This window comes from Pyricularia grisea, assembly GCF_004355905.1.
Source record: "Pyricularia grisea strain NI907 chromosome V map unlocalized Pyricularia_grisea_NI907_Scaffold_6, whole genome shotgun sequence".
Taxonomy (NCBI): Eukaryota; Fungi; Ascomycota; class Sordariomycetes; order Magnaporthales; family Pyriculariaceae; genus Pyricularia; species Pyricularia grisea.
This window is the reverse complement of record NW_022156719.1, coordinates 2,849,508-2,868,424: the sequence shown is the minus strand read 5'-3', so window position 1 is coordinate 2,868,424 and position 18,917 is coordinate 2,849,508. Positions and strand designations below refer to the sequence as shown.

Here is an 18,917-nt window from a genome sequence, read left to right as displayed (position 1 = left end):
AATACTCTCGTTCCTACCTATGTATGGGAGCAAACAAAGTCCCACTGGATGCGTAAGGTAGTCCAAAAGGTTCCTGGCAAGCCTGGCTATATGGGACCACAGGAGTGGAGCCTGGGCGTTCCATACAAATTCTTGAAGGACCCACTGAAATTATCCGCCTCCAAAAACCATCTCAGAATCGATCATCACCAAGAACAAAAAACAGTGAAAAACAAAATGGACTCGCATATTTCGAAAAAGCGCAAAAAGGACAAATCCGGGCCAGCAATCAGGCTTCCGGGCAACAAAATCATCTCATTAGATGGATTCCTCAATGGTGTGCCCAAGCCAAAGCAGGCAGAGACTAAAAAAGAGGCCCAGGAAACGGAGAAGGAAGTGAAGGATAAGGAGGTTGAGGCAGGAAGGAAAAAGAAGGAAAGTATTCAAGGAAAAAATGACCAGAAGGATGGTGGAAAATATTCATCACTAGCTGCGCCGACTCGGAAAAAGTCAGCGACCGCACGCGCGGCAACTTCAAAGACAGTCCAGGCGAAAGGCGACCCCACGCTTTTGCCCCTACGAAAAGCGCTGCCGATATGGCAACACCAAGAGGCCATCCGCGAGCATCTGCGGAAGAATGACGTTCTAATCCTAGTGGGTGAGACCGGTTCCGGAAAAAGTACACAGGTCCCGCAGTTCCTGGCAGATGAGGAATGGTGCCGGCCGAGGCAGGTCACCATGACGCTCTCAAACGGCAGAAAGGAGCAGCGCAAGGTCGGCGGCATGATCGCCGTCACGCAGCCGCGTCGAGTCGCCGCAACGACGCTGGCGCACCGCGTGGCCAGGGAGGCCGGGACTCCTCTGCGGCCCAGCGGTACGCCCGGTGCGAATCCTGGCGCGGCGGAAGGACTTGTTGGATACTCGGTTCGTTTCGACCACAATGTTCCCAAGGGAACCAAGATCAAATTTTTGACTGAGGGTATGCTGCTGCAAGAGCTCCTGCATGACCCAAGTCTTCGGCAATATAGCGCCGTCGTCGTGGATGAGGTCCACGAGCGAGGCATCGACGTCGACCTGTTGTGCGGTTTCTTGAAGCAGATGCTGTTGTCTCCGGATAAACCTGGGCGCGGCGGTGTGCCGCTCAAGGTTGTGGCAATGAGTGCAACAGCCAATATTGAGACCCTGGAGAATTTCTTCTCGATTCCCAAGGATGACACCAAGGCCCAGGTCGGGTCGGATACAGAAGCTGCACAAACTCTCAAGATCGAAGGCCGACAATTTCCAGTCGAGATCATACACTCGCCAAAACCCGTTCCAGTACTGGCGGATGAAGTTGTGAAGACCGTGTTCAAAATTCACTGCGGAGAGCCCCTACCTGGGGACATTCTCGTATTTCTTTATGGCCAAGAGCCTATAGAAGAAATCCAGAGGCTCATCGAAGAGTATGCTGCGACGCTGGCTTCGGATGTGCCCAAAATCAAGGCCCTTCCGCTATTTGGACAGCTCTCGATGGAGGCACAACATGCCGCATTCAGGCCCCTCAAGGGGCGTGTAAGAAAGGTTGTGCTGGCCACAAACATTGCCGAGACATCGGTTACCGTCCCCGGCGTGCGCTACGTCATAGATACTGGCAAATCAAAGATGAAGCAGTACAGAGCCAGCCTAGGACTCGAGTCGCTCCTCGTGGATGCCATTTCCAAATCATCTGCGATCCAGAGGACGGGTCGTGCAGGACGTGAGGCGCCGGGCAAATGTTATAGACTTTACACGCAGGATGTGTACAAGGAAATGCGGGACGCGGATCTGCCAGAGATCCTGAGGAACAATGTCCGTGAAGCCGCGCTCATCATGATGGCACGCGGCGTGGATGACCTTCTTACCTTCCCATTGATGGATACACCCAAGATCTCACGCATGGAGAAAGCCATGGTGCAACTCAACATCTTGGGCGCCATCGACGACGAGGGGGCCATCACGGAATTGGGTAGGAAGATGGCACGACTTCCCGTTGCCGCACCACTCGGGCGCGTGCTTTTGGCTGCCGCCAGTCCAGCGTACGACTGTCTCTTGGAGGTCATTGATATCATATCATGCATCAGCGGTGGAGACGATATATTCCACCAGCTACAATCCGAAGAGGCGCGCGAGGAGGTAGAGGAGTACCGACGCGAGCTGCGGCGCCGTGAGGGCGACCTTATGGTGTACCTAACAACGATGCAGATGTACACGGCAGAAAACAGCGACCGGACCGAGTGGTGCAAGAAGCGCAAGATCAACCTGCGCACAATGCGTCAGGCTCTCAACATCAGGCGGCAGCTGCGGTCCCTGTGCGTGTCCGAAGGCATGCTGACCGAGAAGCCGCCGCCCGACCCGCAGCCGTTCGTGCCGCTGTCGCCCGAGGCCGCCGAGACCATCACCAAGTGCTTCATGAAGGGATTCTGCACGAGCACGGCCATGCTCGCCCCGGACCTGAGCTACGTGACGTCGCAGGGCAAACACGTCGTGGCCATACATCCGTCCAGCAGCCTGCATGGGCAGAAGAAGGAGGCCATAATGTTTTTGGAGCATGTTTTTACGCAAAAGAGCTACGCAAAGAAGGTGGCTGTCATTCAATCGGTCTGGATTCCAGAGGTTCTAGAAGGGAAATGGTGATATGGCGCAAAAATGTCTTGGGCGTCGTGGGGTTATGGCATAAATGACAGATGCATTTTTTTTTTCTGTTTAGAACAACATTATGATACCTAAAAAGCTACCGATAAATACCGACCTGTTGTGTTGTACAAGCTTTTTCTTTTACCTTGGGACGGTTTCTGCAATGACGAGGGCGACTGTAGAAGAAAGCAGAACACGTTCGTTGGCACCGTATCGCTATGCCAAAAACGCACTGTATGACCTCGAAATGAGACCCCTGTGGTGCTGCTTCTGGCCATAGGCGCAAGCCGTAAAAAAATAGCGGCCTGTCTTTCGTCGGCTCACTCCGGGTGCGACAGTCTCACCTTGAACCAATATACGTTTCTCGTGTTTCCATCAGTCCTTTGTACCATTATACTAGCGATTTTTTTATTACTGCATTTTCTTCTCACTCCAATTACACCGGAATTATTCTAAAACCTCTTTTCATCACTCGGATCCTGATTGATCGACGTCAGCCGTGAATCGTCTTGGAAGAAAAGAAGAAGAAGGAGGGAAAAATGAGGGCTTCCATGGCAAGACGCATGGCAGCGGCAGCCAACTCGTCCGCCTCGTCCTCTCTGAGGCCGGCACCCTTGGCTTTGCTGCCGCCTATTCCACTGTATCGAAGGCTGTTCAGGGCGCACCGCAAGCATTTGCCTCCCGAGATGCGGCTACTTGGAGACGAGTACATCAAGGCTGAGTTTAGGGCCCACCGTAACGTTGACAACCCGGCACATCTTGTAAGTCGGATTTTGCCATCACATGGACGGACGGGGTGTTCTAGTTGTCGGTAGACTTTTGAGATCGGGGGGCTGTGTCGCTGACGAGTCCTCTTTGTGGCACAAGATTGGCTTTTTAACCGAGTGGCAACTCTATGCCCAGCAAGTGGAGGGAGAGTCATGGCAGGGAGAAAAGATAGACCAGGCCAAGGTTGAGAAACTGAGTGGTAAGACTTCTAGACGTACTCTTCGTGTAATTTTGTGAGTCACTTTGCAGACGACAACCTAACATTAAAAACCCATAACAGAACAGCAAGTTGGTCAGCTATACGAGCTGATGATGGCTATCAAAGCAAGGCGAGAGGGCGGCGAGGGCGAAGGCCATGAGCCCTCGTAACCCTGCTACAGCTCCGATATACTGCCGATAGCCTGGTCACGATAAAACGAGACTGAACGAATTGTCGGTTGTCCACATTTCCTAGGGTCCCTCGTTGACTGGCACCAAGTCACATAGATGCAGTCGAGTCACGTGGTTGAATGGATGCATCTTGACGATTGCAGTACACACAGTATTGGGTACCAGGTCTCACCGAGCATTGTAATATATGTAATGTACTCTTAAGAGCAAGGTATGACCTTCTAAATCTTATAGGATAGGTAGACAAGCAACTCCATGTAAGCAACTCCATGTATACAACATGCAGAATTTTTTTATGGCTCGGTCCATTCCCCATTCCTGGCCAGCAGTCCGCTTTTGCTATTCATGTTAAGCAATACTCTGTCAAGCAACACTCTACGTTGAAATTTTTGCCTGAATTGATTGGCAGTGGAGTGCACTTGCACAAACAAATCGAACCCCACCATCATGCGCATAGCTGCATCCCATCTACCGGCAGTGGAGGATACACAACCGTTTCGTAAACCTTGCATTGTGCGACCACGTCACAACGTCGAGAACTACAGATCTTTCGGCAAAAGGGTTTCCCTGAAGTGATATGAACTAAACCGAAACTACCCCCGCGGAAATAGGATCTTGTGACAAGGGAACTGTGTGCAGCAGCACCCCGCTTTTTTCCCCCCCTCCGACAATGGCAGGCGGCTTCGCTTTTTCTTTCTCTGGTGACGATATAGAGAACACCGGCAGCACCGAGCAAGGGGTGCCTACTCGGGCAGTACCCCTGCCTCCAGCAGAGAAGGCCACTGCAGACAAGGGGGCATTTCCAGTTGAGGGTAAACCACAGCTGCCAGCGGAGCATCACGATGTTGCCCACATGCTCTCGCGTCTGCCGTCAAAGATTGTATACAGTCTTCTAGACATCGACCTCGGACAAGGGAAGAGGATCCAGCTGCCAAGGCGGGAATTATTCGACGTTCGCGTCCAACTGGCGGCAGAGGACGACGAGCTGGGGACTGGTGGCGAGGACGACACGGGATTGGGAAAACATGATGTCCGCAGTGGCATATACGAGGGCGGCTTCAAAAGCTGGGAGAGTAGCGTTGATCTGGTCAAGGTGCTTTCTCAAGATGCGCATTCACCTATCCTGGCACTGAATAATGGACCGCTGCGAATGATTGAGGTGAGTCCATGGGCTAGGCCGTCACCGTGCTATGTATGCCAGCTGACATCTTGAGATAGCTTGGGTGCGGGACTGCTCTGCCGTCTCTTGCCGTCTTTCAATGGGCAGCCGAGACTGGAGCCGTGCCAGAGAAGTTTCCGCTGTCACTGACCATGGCGGACTACAACCCGTCCGTGCTATATCTTGTTACACTGCCGAATTTCGTGCTCACTTGGGCACTTAGTCAACAAGCACATAGCACACTTGTGCAAGATGCGCTCTCCTCCGAGGGGCAAGAGGGCGAGCTTGAGCTCAGCGAAGAGGTGAAGGCTGCCTTCCAGTCCTTCCTGGAGAAATCAAAAATCAATTTGTCCTTTGTCTCGGGCGGCTGGTCACCAGCGCTCGTCGAGCTCCTCTACAGCGATAAGTTTGTTCCACCAGAGGCCGCCGAGCATTCAAATCCCAGCACGCTTGTAATTGGCGCCGAGACCATATACTCCCCATTTGCGCTTGGCGCATTCGCCGAGACTCTCCTGGAAGTGCTGCGGAGGGAGCAGGCGAGAGGGAAGGCGACAAGTATAGTGGCGGCTAAAAGATTGTACTTTGGTGTTGGAGGGTCATTAGACGACTTTGTGGACAGGATGACGGCATCTGGCACGACGGTCAACTGGGTGGCCGAGGAGACGGAAGGCGTGCGCCGGGGAGTTGTGCAGTGTTCGCTACCGTAAGAGCCGAATCGGAGCTGGCGGTTAACGGTGGCAAAAATATTGGGGTGTGCGAGCTTGGAACAGTCTTGGTGGTCTAATACCTCCCAGCTCGGCAAGCTTCGGTCCTTGTCTGGTTGATACTACATTATGGGGTAAACGATTGTGCTTTCTTGGCTCACTTAAACCCAGTACGAAGTACAATAAAAATTCGAACCAGTCTTGCCAGTCAAAGCCAGTACAACATAAACAGGTTGCATGAAATGAAAATCACGAGCTTTGTGACCAGTTCAATACCATTTTCGGCTAGAGCTTACCGTGTCGAACCTCATTGGCCGAGAGGAATTCTGTATTTGATACATTATTTGTGACCAGCAGGATGATGTCAGATTTATTTCTGGTCTAGACCCCTGGGAGTTCATCTGGAGGACAGCGGCACGGTAGGACAGATCAATGGCCACTGCAGAAGTAAAGACGCCCCTTACGCCCCTACGGCGATGGACCGGGACAGGCTCATAGGATAGATATGTCGGGTGAATGTCGATCAGTTCTTGCCTTGGTCCAAGCCACTTTCTTCAATTCGATTTATCTTCTGATTTATTTCGGTTCAAGACAGCATGATGCTCTCATAAAACAGTGTTGCGCTCGGCATTTCCTACAAACTAAGTCATGGTTAAAAAGAAAATTTTTACCACCGGGGAGGCTATCGGGCAACCTCCACGCGAAGAAAAAGAGGGGCGGCAGATTGGAAAGTTGGGGTCGTCAGGCACCTCAAGTGTACTTGCAGACTGGCAGTAGCCAAGTTTGCTTTGCCCTCCGGGGGCGTGCGTGCCTCGGGGTGTGGGCGGGTTAAGAGCCTGTGCGTCGTGCAGCAGCAGGCGAAAATCTCCTTTAGCAGATACAATGAATTGGCATCTCATTTAAGGTTCCAGACTAGCTGGGATGACAGTCAACGGGCTGCAGGCACAGCATGGTCGGATGAGCCGTTGGCGCGTGAAAGCGTGCTGAATCGCTGCTTCTGGACCTCATATTTCGGGCTGGCAGCTGTGGTCCCTGTGGGCCATTTACTACTACTGATATATTACCGTCAAAGGTCACGACTAGTTGGTAAGCTGGAGCTGGGGAGATGAAAGTCCAAACAGATCACATCCCTGAAATCCAATCTTGTGGCCCCCCTCGTCGATTCTCCAAGCCTGCACGGCATCCACATCTGTTAATATTATCGGGTCCACACCATGGATCACAGATACAACCGAACGACCGAGAGACAAACAGAAAAAGATCGACAGACTTGGTCATGGTTTTTTTTTTCTTGGTTGCGAATGCCTCACTGCCCGTTGAGAGCTTATTCTTCCAAGCCTTTGGACAAGGTCGAAGAACAGGTTGTCTAGTTCCCGCCACTGTAAATGCGCATGTTCTCGTGTCGGCAGGAACCAGAATGCTTCTTGAAGGTGGTGTGTTACTCCTTTTGGATTTTTGTCGAGAGTCCGACCCCCCTGTAAACAGTGGCAATCCCGACGAATCCCATCGGACATTGAGACCCACTTTTCGTCATTTGGGAAATTATCGATGCCCACCCCACGGGAAGGAAGCAAAAACCAAGGCCCACAGGGGTTTTTTGATGTGGCTTGGCGCCTACGGGACCAAGAAGGAAGTCATGGAGCAACCTACCTTGTCGCTTGGTAGACACTGGTAAGGAAGGATGCGCCGGGCGTGTACCGTACCGTACAGTATGGCATTGGATGTCAACATTTTTGTGGTTGTCAGGGCCGGCCCTGCTCCTTCTCCCCTGAGTAGCTATGGCAGGTGCCCAAGGCAAATTGGCGAGCTGGGAAAATAAAACCTCTTGTCCTCCCCCGTCTGCCCACTACGCGGTTTGTTTTCCTCTACTCTTCACCCCCAACTCATTACGATCGTTCCATCATCAAGACTTTACGAGCTTCTTTTAGCAACATAATTTTGTAATTACTTCTTTCTGGTAAGCATACGGTTTCTTTTCCCGTTTTCATCTTCGCAAGATCCCCCCTCAAGCTCGTTCTCGTATCAGAGAACAACACCTTTGGCTGGGCTCCCAGTTTCCATAGGATCCGAGAGTCAGATCTTCCTCAGATCCTCCCCAGAATACCCGTCAGCCTGTTCTTGTTTCACAACGCCCACTCGCCTACATACATTCCAGCCCCAACGCCCCAAAGACCGAGATATCTTTCCGAACTCCACAACTTGTTTACTAACATTCCACTTCAAGTCGCTTCTTTCAACTTCATACAAGTTTCGCTCAGTCTCGATTCAACCACCAACCATCAAAATGAAGTTCACTCTTTCTGCTTGCGTCGCCGTCCTGGCTGCCATCGTCGAGGCTCGTGTTCAGTTCACCAACAGCAACTTCGCTATCCAGGCTGACAAGCCCTTCGAGCTCACCTGGTCTGGCGCCAGTGGTCCCGTCACCATCTACCTCAAGGATGGTCCTTCCACCAACCTGAGGACCGTTGAGACTCTTGCCAGTAAGTATTCTTCAAATGCCTGAAACGAAATATTTAGATCCTAGGCTTACATGATCGTGCTTCACTAGGCGGTCTCACCGGCAGCTCCACCACTGTCACTCTCAAGTCTTCTGAGCTCCAGTCTGGCACCTATGCCTTCGGCATCAAGGACACTTCTGGTGACGCCGAGAACTACTCGCAGCAGTTCAACATTGTTGGTACTGGTGCCGTCTCCACAACTGCCTCTGGCAGCACCACTGCCGCCTCGAGCACTGCCTCGAGCTCTGCTTCCTCGGTGACCACCGCATCGACCCTCACCACCACTGCTCGCCCCACCGCTGCCAACACGACTTCCACCGCCAACTCTTCGTCTACCGCCGCTAGGACCAGTAAGTTTTGCTCCGAATTGCATGTAGAAATGAATCTCATTCTCTAACCTTATTTTACTATGAATAGGCGCTACTTCTACCCCTGCTTCTACCACTACTAGCTCGCCCCCCAACACTGGTTCTGGTTCTCAGCTCCAGTCATCGCTGGCCCTGGTCTTCCTCGGCGCTGCTGCTTACGTTTTCCTGAACTAAAGCAAGGATTCGAATTATTGGCTTGTGGCGTACGCGGTTGCTTTCGGCGCAGGGTGTTGCGGGCATGGTATAATTCAGTACAAAATATGAGTCGCGGGGTTTTATCCAGTGAGCTCAGGTGGCACATTATCGTCTTTACAGTCTTGTATTGCAACATCTTGATAAGGGATTAGAGTCACATAGTCTCTCCCGATAATTAACTGCCCGACGGGCGACATCCGTCAGGAGCTTGCGTTCGTTTATGAAAGTAAAGATGATCAACTTCTTCACAGCAAATGTTTTTTTTTTCAGGGCCCTCGGGTGGAATCGTAGAACGCGCAATCTCTGTTTTGCGCACAAGAATCTGTAACGTTTTAGTGGGTCCGGCTAGAGACGCATGTAACCGCCGGATCGTTCCAAGCTATCGGGCAGCTGCATGATTGGATTGTACACTGATAGTTTTCAATGTGTTGGTCTGGTTCTAGATCCGGTCGCAAGACGCTTTGTTCTCCCTTGAATCGAAACATCTGCGCGAATTGTACTATGCATACTTGGATGCCTCTAGCACCCGAGACATTTGGGCCCACAAACACCCGCGAGGGGACAACCTGGGCCCGGTCGACGGCAGATCAGCATTGTACATGAACTCCACGATTTGCTTCTCTAGTGTGCTCCCTTTGCTTCTTGTCACCATAATTGCTTTCTCGGTTCCACTTTCCTCGGAGCTTCTCTTGATATTTCTGCTAGGAGAAAAGGGGACAAAATGAAGTTCCGAGATTTATCACTGGCGCAAGATAATCAACTACATCACTCGGTGTATTATTAGTATCATCCGTACCTATTTCTTTTTCATACTTGTGTTAACCAAGAACGCACAAGCGTGCTGCCCCGAGTTCTAGACTGACCAGACGCCTGCAGTGAACCCCATGCCTAGACCTAAAATTTTGAAGAATAACAAAAGATAAGAAACAAGAAAAGAGAAGAAAAAGAAAGGTGACACAGAAAAGAAAAGAAAACACCGGACGCCGTAAGTGGGAAGAAAAGATAGCGCTAATTCATAAACCTTATGGACGAGCGTCTCACGTGGATAAATCTTCGCTGCTGCTGCCCGAAAACTCGTTATCTTCACCCTTACCGCCTCCGTAGTTGAGCTGCTCCACGCCCTCGGCCTCGTCAGCGGGCGACCAGGGCGCGACTTCTTCGCACCCCTTGGGGACCCTGCACTGGTCACGCACGTTGCAAGTCTTCCAGAGCACCTCCCTGACCTCGCTAAAGACCCTGTCGGGAGCGTCCATGGCCCAGATGACATCCAGGTGCTCGTACTCGTCGAGGACCCTGCTGTGGACGACGCGCACGTGGGGCTCGCGGCCCCGCTCGAAGCGCCGTAGGAGCTTGCGCCCGTCGACGAGGTCGTCGCGGCCGCAGACCCAGAACGCAAATGGCGGGGCCTGCTTGTTGTACCACGCCGTGGCGCCTAGCGGGCGTCGGCGCTGCTGCAAGGTTTGGTGGCGCTCGTTGGCACCCGTCTCCGGATTGGGGCTCGGGCTCAGGCTCGGGCTACGGATGTTGTTCGGATCGACGTTCTCCGGGTCCAAGAGGAGATTGCGTGGCCAACGCTGCGGCGGATCCTCGCCTGGTCCCGTCGATTCCTGCTGCTGCTGGGCTTCCGTCTGATCGTTTTGCGCATCTTCCTCCTCCTCGGCTTTCCACTCTTCCTTGGTCGCAAGGATGCACTTGTGATTTGCGAAGCACTCGCGTCCTAGCCACCACCGCATCGACTCGGCCGACACGTAGACGGGCGCAAACTGGAAGAAGCGGTCGCGGAGACCGCGGTCCCAGCGCGTGTCGGTCCAGTTGAACAGGAAGGAGAAGACCTTGTAGCCCAGTTTGCCGTAGATACGCGGGTTGATGACGCTGTGCATGGTCATCATAAAGGGGATGAAGGCGTGGATGCCAAACATCAGGCGGAACATGGACGGGGTGATGATGCGCATGAACTTGAAGTACATCTTGCCAATCAACGGGCCGGCGTAGGCCGCCGGCGCCAGGGCGCAGAAGACGCTCAGTTTCTCACCGAGCTCGGGTCGTTGCTCTTTGGCTAGGGCGACAAATGTTTGCGTGGTGCCTTGGGAGTGGCACACCAGACCGATCTTTTCGAAACCAGTCTCGAACTGGACCCTAGATGTGAGTGCAGTGAGGTCAAATACGCCCATCTGTCGTATATTCCAGCACCACATCCGAGGGTCTGAGTATTTGAGGAGGGTGTGCTTTGGTTTGAAGCCGCAGCGGTTATTACCAAGCCATACGTCATAGCCGGATTTGCATAAGTACTGTATAGGAGATAATGGTCAGCTAACGAGCCCTTCCAAGCCGGAGGCAGAGTTGCAAAAGGAGGCATAGAAAGTCTTCATGTAAAACTTACAAAAGCCAAAGAATCGTCATCATTCACACAATAAGCACCGGCACTTTGGAGTAAGCCGTGCATCAACAGCACCGGAAACCTTTTCGGTCCGTCTGGGTTCTTCAGCTTTCTCTTGGGACCGGTGAATACTTCGGGGCCTCGTTCTTTCCGTTGCTTGGGCTCCAGTTCTTCATACTCGCGTGGATCGTAGACATGCCAAAGGTCGATGATGAAACCATCCTCTGTCTGAACCTCGAACTCCTCGACATCGAGCCCGACGCGGCGGGCGTAGTAGCCAACGTCGCACTTGATGGGATCCGGACCGCCCTCTGTTGGGATGTAGCCATCATCGTCACGGTTCTCGACGTCCTGAGCCGTCCTGTCAAGGGACCCGCGCCGCCTCCACCTGCGCTCTAGCTCCTTTCGTACTGACGCGCGGCGCTTCTCCTCCTCGTAGAATGGTCGTTCTGCATCCGGATTCTTGAGTAACATGTACTTGAGGGCCCGGCTGCAAAACGGTGGTATGCTGGTAAACAAGGAACCCAGGACAATGACGCCGAGGAAACCAAGCGAGAGGAAAAAGGACGAGACGCGAAACGTTGTGCATTGCAAGTTGCGCATCAGACTGGGTGGACCATAGAGAGGTAACGGCGGGAACAGCGGGTTCGTGTGCGATGGCGGCATCGATTTGGTCAGGTTGCCTTGAGTTGACTCCTGTATTGACTTGGCGTTCTTTGTTTTGGCGGTCTGCTCATCAAGCGGTACAGCCGCCTCGCTCTTCTCATTAGGGGGCGCATCTGACCCTGTCTCTGATTCCCCATTCTCTCCAGCAGGATTCTCGGCGGCCGGACCAGTGGGCTCGGCATTCTTTTCCTCATTCAATCCTTGGCGGAGTTGGTTCAACCTGTGAGCCTCCTCCACTGGCACACCGGGTAACCTATCGCCGTTGGAGGTGACAAGTACCGTATCCTGCGGAGAAACGAAGCGGGCCTCTACGGCAGGATTATCGTGCTTGTCACTCCCGCAAGACTTTTGAAGTGAGAGCTTGTCTGCTTGTTTTGCAAATTCGCTGTCGCCATCTGAGGGCCTGCCGTCCGAGAATGGTCGCGCAGACTGTGATTTTTCTTTTTCAACCTCCCCGCCGTGGTGTTGTTGCTGATTTGTGCTACCGTCAGGCGCGATGACGTCGGTGTTGGCTACCATGCTGTCGTCACGGCAAGGCCCCTGGAAGCGGCAACTCCGCCCACCAACCCGCGACTTCTTTCAAAACTTCTGAACAATAGGTACTGTGAGATGTAATGCTGTCGATGCCTCTTGTTGCTCGTCCAAACTAGTGACTCTTGTGCTGGGAAGGACTAGACTAATTCTAGGCCGGAGACCTTTGACGTTTGAGATTCCTGGATTCCTTCTTTTTTGTTTATTGAAAAGAGAAGAAAAACAAAATATAGAATGAGGAATTTTAACCAAAATACTGCCGCAAAGCTGAAGAATGAGAAGGAAGGATACAAGCTCATGGAATTAAAGATGATTTGGCTATGGATGATTTTCAAAGGCAGAGAGATTCGCCTTAATTTGACAATTTCGAGCAGAAAGGGGCGGGTGCACCCCAGTCAAGGGCGGGTATTATTATTGTATGATGCCTGGAAATTACACTAGCGGGAAGGGGTCCTGCGGTAATCGGCGCTAATCAAGTTTTCTTTTCAATAGTGCAGACGTCATGAGGGAAAATGAAACAAAGCAATAAACGTTACTTAGCAAGGAACAAAACCCATCAGAGACAACTGTCGTCCTTCTTTATATACCTAGGTAGGTGATTAGTTTAGTTTATCAGCCTCATCGCGGGCAGAATGGCTGTTAGGTGATTTTTTGCTTGATGTTGATGGATGAATCGCGTATCCCATTCAACCTTTGGTGTAACCCGACCCAATCCAATTGGGCCGGCGGGTGCGTCCCCTTTCCCTTCATGGCTCCGGAAATGCATGACCACCCACGATGCACTTCTTCATCTCTACTAGACAAAAAAAAAGTAGCTGGCAGTTTGTAACAAACTCCACTGTTATGCGGATCCATCACAGCCGGGAGAGCTGAGACAGTCGAGTCGGCGACGCGTAGAGGCGCCCCTCGGGGGTCACGTTTGCGTCATGCTGCATGCATGCGGATCTTGGGGAAAGCTGAGACTGTTTTGTAGTTGGCTGTGCTGCAAGTCGAGATCGACTTTACAGAATCAAGGCTATACATCTGTCAATTTCGTCGTATGAGTGACTGGTAGAAAGCAATATGAAGTGGACAGAAAATAATAATAGTCATGATAAAACAAAACAAACAAGACGGGGAAACAAAAAGAAAGAGACAAGAGGCAAACGATACCGCTTAAACTTGTATGAAGTTAAACATAGTCAGACTCAAGTCTCAACTGGCAAGACCGTGGTCTGATGTTAAATCACCGCCCGCTGACAGACTAGGTACATATTTCTAGCTTCAGTCAATGCTAGGAGTAATGTGATCCCATCTCCAACACCGTGGCGCACAGTAACGTGGGCGTCGTCTGAACCAACAGCCTCCGATTAGGCAGGTACACATACATACACACCTTACCTACCACCTCTACAAAGCAACCAACTAGGTACCTAACACCTCCTTGCCAACCAAGCTGGGTAATTGACCCAACATATCGATTTGGAGATGTCTGTTCGGATTCGCATACACATAACAGAGTCAAAGCATTGAGTCTTGAGAGATTAACAAGTTCAAGAGATTCTACGCTTGCACACTTGATGTAAATTCCAGGTCTAGATGGCTTATTCCCATCACCTATCTCTGCAACAATTAACCATATGAACTTTCTGGTCGATTTTTCTCCGGAACTGGATAGTGCGGACTGATAAGAGATCCAACTTTGTTCACGTGAGGTGTGGTTCGGTAATTCAGCGCGTTGTAAAAGAATGAACGGTGAAGCGCGCTAGAGGCAGAAGGACTTCGTAGCTGGGCAGTTATCCAGTTAGAGATCGGTGCGTCTCGCACGGGGCACGGCTCCCCCACTCGGCTCACAGTCGCGACTTGTGCCGAGGCCCAAATCATCGGAGCTCATCCCTGAAGATGCGTTGTGCCGCGACCAAATTGGGGAATTGCACTTGAGGAGAAGCTCCAAATTAACAAGAAGCCAGGTGAGGTCCGGACACGGTTCAATTTACAAAAGCCTTCGACAACACAACTGGAGCCGGCGTGTATTTTTTTTTGGTTTTTGTGACGGTATTGCTATTTCCAAATCGAATTACGATGCTACCTGAGAAGGTTTAGGGGTCCTTGTCAGTCCAACCAACAATCGCCCGCCCGCTGCCGAACTGCGCTGCGCCGTACCCAAATTATCGCGTACCGAACCCTGACTTGATTGCAGCAACACAACACCTCTGATATCCAAACGAACGTCGCTCACCATGGACCCGGCGCAAACCCGGAAGAGGAGACGGAGGCGGCGCCAGGACAAACTTCCCATATCGGCACGTCTTGCTCTTGACGACCATGTCCGCAGAGATGTAGGCATCTTGTCCGAAGACTTGTTTGCCGACCTCTTCCCCCACCTGTCCCCGGATGAGGTGCATGAAGGTGAGTGAGCTTCGTTCGACTCAGACTATGTGTCGTCCCATTCCATTCGACCTGCCGACTGACACCAGAGTGCAGATGATGTCTACTATGTTGCCATATCCCCCTGGATACCTGGCGCTACACCCGAGTCCATCGACTGGACCATCGTCGCTGTAACGAGGTCGACCGCCCTGTCACACTCCACCGTTCAATTCTCCCCCTCAGCTTCGGCCCTTGCCCTCCAAACCTTCGCAACAAGCCTACAGCGCGTCGCACCCTCGAAGCTGTCGAGTCACAGCAGAAGCGGCATTGATATACTAGTGCTCGACGCACTCGCTCTATCGCTCGACACCGTATTCGTCAGCCTTGATGGTGAGCTGGCCAAGCGCTTGGAACATGGAGAAGGTGTATTTCATAGGGAGCACCCCACTGGCAAGGCATCTGCTACACCTTCGTCGCCGGAGCAAAAGCTTGCCGCCGCCGTCAGAGCTGCATTGGGCACGCTAAGGGTTGTACACGCAGGGGATCTGTTTCCCTTGCCTTTGCCGCCCCACCCCATCACCCATGTTCCCCCAAACCCAGGGAAGGTCACCCTCTGCGAGCCCGTTGCGCAGGGCATCCTGTCACCAAACACCAAGATCATAGTCTCCTCTGGCCGCTCTCCTTCAAAAGGGAACCGTGACAGAGGTTCCCGCCAGTCAAGCCGGATGCTTGATGGTGTGGCCGAGGCGGACGAGGATACAGCAAATGACGCATTCTTTTCGGCTGCCGAGGAGCGTTACAAGACAGAGGCCAGTGAGACTGCGGACGAGAGTGCTGCCACGAGCGCATCCGAAACGGAGCTTTCCTCTGGCGACAATGACGACCTGTCAGACGATTCGCTAGACGATATGATTTCGCTACAAACACCAATGCTTCCGAGCAATGCCAGCGGAATCTCCACTGCGCAGGCTGGTACGCCGATGACTATCGGTCGTGGGAGGAAGACCAACGGGATGGCTACCCCTGGGTCTGTCTTTTCGTCTTTCACGGCCACTACTGCGCGCCCAGATCGGCCCCGTGGTCGCTTGTTCAAGGCCCAGGGGCTCGTGAAACCTATCCCGGCTGAGCTTCTGCACCCCAAGCCGTCGGCCGAGGACGACGATGAAGCTCATATTTACGTGGATGTGAGCCATCTGTCGAGAATTGGCTGTTTTTCTGGCGATTGGGTCCGTGTGGAGGCTTCGGCTGCCCCTCCTGCAAATGGGTTTGGTCCCTTTGCTCTGGGCAGTTTTGGAGAACCAGATGCTCAGGAGCCGGTTTGGAGACCTGCGAGGGTTTTCGGACTGCCAGAAGGATATTCCAACCGACCAGTCAGCCGAATACCTAGCTCCAAGCACCGCGGCCGCAGTCTGTCTTTCTTCGAATCGCAAGTACAGAAGTCTTCTGGTCCTCTGGCGTATGCATCTCCTATACTACTAGCGAATCTTGATCTTCCGTCCCACCTACGTTTGTTGCCGCTAAAACGAACAATACCACACCATGGCAACGGGCCACAGTCACAAGCGACAGCCATCGTGCAACCGCCGTACGCGCGAGGAGTTGTTGTCCAACAGGTGCGGACTCCGCTGACGTCTTCAAAGGATGTCGAGGTTGCCGTGATTGCTGGACTCAAATGGCACTTTGAAAAAAAGCTCCGTGTCATAAAGGCTGGTGACTTGATAGCTGTGCCTATAGACACTCAGCTTGGCCGTACAATGAGGGAAACTTCAAACGGCGAAGGCTCTGCCATAGACAACATCTTGTCCCTGACCGAAAGCTCCAACAGCGGAACAGCGGTCAGCCGGCGGGGACTTAAATATGATGAGGTAGCTTGGTTCAAAGTGTCTCATGTGCAAACGCAAAAACAGGACGCTTCTGACCAAGATGAAGACCTTTGGGGCTCTGCAGCCTGCGTCGAAACGACGATAGCGCACTTTGAGTCCTCGGGTATGGTCAACGGGCGTGTGCCTGGGGTCAAGGACAGCAACTGGCCCTACTATCTGGGCCTTGTTACTCCGCCGAATCCTGGTCTGGACTCTTTGCCCGTCGCCATATGCGAGCCGGCGCCAAGACACATTTCTGCTCTTCGGAGACGTATGCGCAGCCTGCTGGCCGCGGCAACCAGCAAAAGAGCTATACATCTCAAAGCACCAGCTGTGGCGATCTTGCTGGTTTCGACCCAGCGCAATATCGGAAAGGCCACGCTGGCTACCGACACATGCCGTGATATTGGGTTGCACACATTTACAATCAATGCTTACGACATTCTTAACGAGGGAGGAGGTGGCGGCAGTGATGTCAAGACTGACGGTACTCTAAAGGCGCGGGCTGAACGGGCGTTAAGCTGTGGGCCAGAATGCTGCGCGCTGCTGATTCGACACATCGAGGCTCTCACTGCAGACCGAATGGCCACCTCCTTGAAGAGCATCCTTTCAGATGCCAGGGTCCTGATTGCCACCACGACAGAGCCTGACAAGATACCTGATGGTGTGCGTGGCCTCTTCACGCACGAGCTGGAGATGACGGCTCCCGATGAAGGCGAACGTGAGGGAATCCTTCGCTCGATTGTAGACCAGCGAGGCATTAATTTGGATCCGAGTGTTGACCTCGGGGGTGTAGCCCTCAAGACTGCTGCCTTGGTAGCCGGAGACCTGGTGGATGTAATCGACCGTGCCATTGTTGCTCAGCGCGCCCGGCTCGAGTCTCTGGCAGAGAAGGCAAGCCAGAGCAGACAAGGAAACCAACCCGCTGTGACACTCCGGGACGTGCAGGTTGCGGGCGGCACGGCTGTGAGGGGTTTGACCAAGGGTGACCTGGACACGGCCGTCGAAGCAGCGCGCAAGAACTTTGCCGATGCAATTGGTGCCCCCAAGATCCCCAGCGTGACGTGGGACGACGTCGGTGGCTTAGGGAATGTCAAGGACGCAGTGATGGAAACAATTCAGCTCCCACTCGAACGGCCGGAGCTGTTCGCCAAGGGCATGAAGAAGCGGTCTGGAATACTCTTCTACGGTCCGCCCGGAACAGGCAAAACACTGCTGGCCAAGGCCATTGCAACCGAATACAGCCTCAACTTCTTCAGTGTCAAAGGACCTGAGCTTCTCAACATGTATATCGGCGAGTCCGAGGCCAATGTGCGCCGTGTCTTCCAGCGAGCGCGTGACGCGAGACCATGTGTGGTATTCTTTGACGAGCTCGACTCAGTCGCGCCCAAGCGTGGAAACCAAGGCGACAGTGGTGGTGTCATGGACCGTATCGTCTCTCAGTTGCTTGCCGAGCTGGATGGCATGTCTTCTGGCGACGACAGTGGGGGTGGTGTATTTGTGATTGGTGCCACCAACAGGCCTGACCTGCTGGACCAAGCACTCCTTCGACCGGGTCGATTCGACAAGCTGCTGTACTTGGGCGTGTCGGATACGCACGAAAAGCAGTTGACAATTATGGAGGCGCTGACCAGGAAGTAAGTTGACCCGAACCTGGGCTCTATTGGGGCTTTTTTTTTTTTTTTTGTAAGATGGACATTTGGCTTACTGACATTTCCTTGCCATCTAGATTCACCCTTCACCCTTCAGTATCCCTGCGGGCCGTGGCAGAGAAACTGCCATTCACATATACAGGTGCCGATTTTTATGCGCTGTGCAGCGATGCCATGCTGAAAGCAGTCACGCGGCAAGCGTCCCATGTAGACGCCAAGATCAAGGCCATGAGCACCGAGAGGCAGCAGGAGATCACTACGGCATACTTTTTCGATCACTATGCCACCCCCGAGGACATCGACGTCATGGTGACCGAGGAAGACTTGTTGGCCGCGCACGAGGAGCTGATACCCAGTGTGAGTGCCGGCGAGCTGGCGCACTATGAGCGGGTCAGGGCGACCTTTGAGGGTGGGAGAGACAAGCAGCAGCAGCAGCAGCAGCAGCAGCAGCAGCAGCAGCAGCAGCAGCAGCAGCAACAGCAGAGAAAAGACTTGGGCGCAAGGACGGTGTCCGGGGCCTCGTCGGTGAAAGGCAAGGGCAAAGGCAAAGGCAAGGCGATTGCTTCATCGTCCAGCGGCGAGGAGGAAGATAGGCAAGAAGGAGTAAACGGGAGAGCTAATAAGGGCAAGGGTAAAGCGGTGGCATCGGGATACGGGTCAGGGGGTGATGATGAAGGCTTGTACGATTGAAGGGATAAATATAGGTATAGGAGGGTTGGAGCATCTGAACAGGGTTTCAATAACCGTGAGGGAAACAAAAGAAATGA

At 52.9% G+C, this 18,917-nt stretch overlaps 7 protein-coding genes across 7 annotated transcripts; 5 read left to right on the top strand and 2 right to left on the bottom strand.

Annotated features, from left to right (window-relative positions):
* Positions 1–216: 216 nt before the first annotated feature.
* Positions 217–2,631, top strand: PgNI_08820 (uncharacterized protein; the record flags this gene model as incomplete). Its single annotated transcript, XM_031128810.1, has 1 exon — positions 217–2,631. One exon carries the CDS (start codon positions 217–219, stop codon positions 2,629–2,631), a length of 2,415 nt encoding a protein of 804 aa, XP_030978693.1.
* Positions 2,632–2,971: 340 nt separating this feature from the next.
* Positions 2,972–4,059, top strand: PgNI_08819 (uncharacterized protein). Its single transcript, XM_031128809.1, has 3 exons — positions 2,972–3,392; positions 3,499–3,598; positions 3,680–4,059. The coding sequence occupies exons 1-3, from the start codon at positions 3,171–3,173 to the stop codon at positions 3,766–3,768; spliced, it is 411 nt and encodes a 136-aa protein (XP_030978983.1). The 5' UTR covers positions 2,972–3,170; the 3' UTR covers positions 3,769–4,059.
* A 250-nt stretch (positions 4,060–4,309) lies between these two features.
* On the top strand, positions 4,310–5,857 carry PgNI_08818 (uncharacterized protein). The gene is made up of 2 exons (XM_031128808.1): positions 4,310–4,948; positions 5,008–5,857. The coding sequence occupies exons 1-2, from the start codon at positions 4,460–4,462 to the stop codon at positions 5,653–5,655; spliced, it is 1,137 nt and encodes a 378-aa protein (XP_030978982.1). The 5' UTR covers positions 4,310–4,459; the 3' UTR covers positions 5,656–5,857.
* An 874-nt stretch (positions 5,858–6,731) lies between these two features.
* Positions 6,732–7,166, bottom strand: PgNI_08817 (uncharacterized protein; the record flags this gene model as incomplete). Its single annotated transcript, XM_031128807.1, has 2 exons — positions 6,732–6,921; positions 7,012–7,166. The coding sequence occupies 2 exons, from the start codon at positions 7,164–7,166 to the stop codon at positions 6,732–6,734; spliced, it is 345 nt and encodes a 114-aa protein (XP_030979010.1).
* Positions 7,167–7,305: 139 nt separating this feature from the next.
* PgNI_08816 (uncharacterized protein) lies at positions 7,306–9,162 on the top strand. Its single transcript, XM_031128806.1, has 4 exons — positions 7,306–7,609; positions 7,877–8,132; positions 8,201–8,500; positions 8,568–9,162. Exons 2-4 carry the CDS (start codon positions 7,937–7,939, stop codon positions 8,690–8,692), a joined length of 621 nt encoding a protein of 206 aa, XP_030979007.1. The 5' UTR covers positions 7,306–7,609; positions 7,877–7,936; the 3' UTR covers positions 8,693–9,162.
* Positions 9,163–9,750: 588 nt separating this feature from the next.
* Positions 9,751–12,275, bottom strand: PgNI_08815 (uncharacterized protein; the record flags this gene model as incomplete). The annotated part of the gene is made up of 2 exons (XM_031128805.1): positions 9,751–11,001; positions 11,094–12,275. The coding sequence occupies 2 exons, from the start codon at positions 12,273–12,275 to the stop codon at positions 9,751–9,753; spliced, it is 2,433 nt and encodes an 810-aa protein (XP_030979006.1).
* A 1,966-nt stretch (positions 12,276–14,241) lies between these two features.
* On the top strand, positions 14,242–18,840 carry PgNI_08814 (uncharacterized protein; the record flags this gene model as incomplete). The annotated part of the gene is made up of 3 exons (XM_031128804.1): positions 14,242–14,675; positions 14,751–18,135; positions 18,228–18,840. The coding sequence occupies exons 1-3, from the start codon at positions 14,507–14,509 to the stop codon at positions 18,838–18,840; spliced, it is 4,167 nt and encodes a 1,388-aa protein (XP_030979005.1). The 5' UTR covers positions 14,242–14,506.
* Positions 18,841–18,917: the final 77 nt, after the last annotated feature.

Bases quoted from the DNA above. Each gene is read 5' to 3' on its own strand.
- PgNI_08819 (XM_031128809.1), top strand. From the start codon at position 3,171: ATGAGGGCTTCCATGGCAAGACGCATGGCAGCGGCAGCCAACTCGTCC. The intron at 3,393-3,498 runs GTAAGTCGGATT...TTGTGGCACAAG, and splicing joins TTGACAACCCGGCACATCTT to ATTGGCTTTTTAACCGAGTG. The intron at 3,599-3,679 runs GTAAGACTTCTA...AACCCATAACAG, and splicing joins CAAGGTTGAGAAACTGAGTG to AACAGCAAGTTGGTCAGCTA.
- PgNI_08818 (XM_031128808.1), top strand. From the start codon at position 4,460: ATGGCAGGCGGCTTCGCTTTTTCTTTCTCTGGTGACGATATAGAGAAC. The intron at 4,949-5,007 runs GTGAGTCCATGG...ATCTTGAGATAG, and splicing joins GACCGCTGCGAATGATTGAG to CTTGGGTGCGGGACTGCTCT.
- PgNI_08816 (XM_031128806.1), top strand. From the start codon at position 7,937: ATGAAGTTCACTCTTTCTGCTTGCGTCGCCGTCCTGGCTGCCATCGTC. The intron at 8,133-8,200 runs GTAAGTATTCTT...GTGCTTCACTAG, and splicing joins GACCGTTGAGACTCTTGCCA to GCGGTCTCACCGGCAGCTCC. The intron at 8,501-8,567 runs GTAAGTTTTGCT...TACTATGAATAG, and splicing joins GTCTACCGCCGCTAGGACCA to GCGCTACTTCTACCCCTGCT.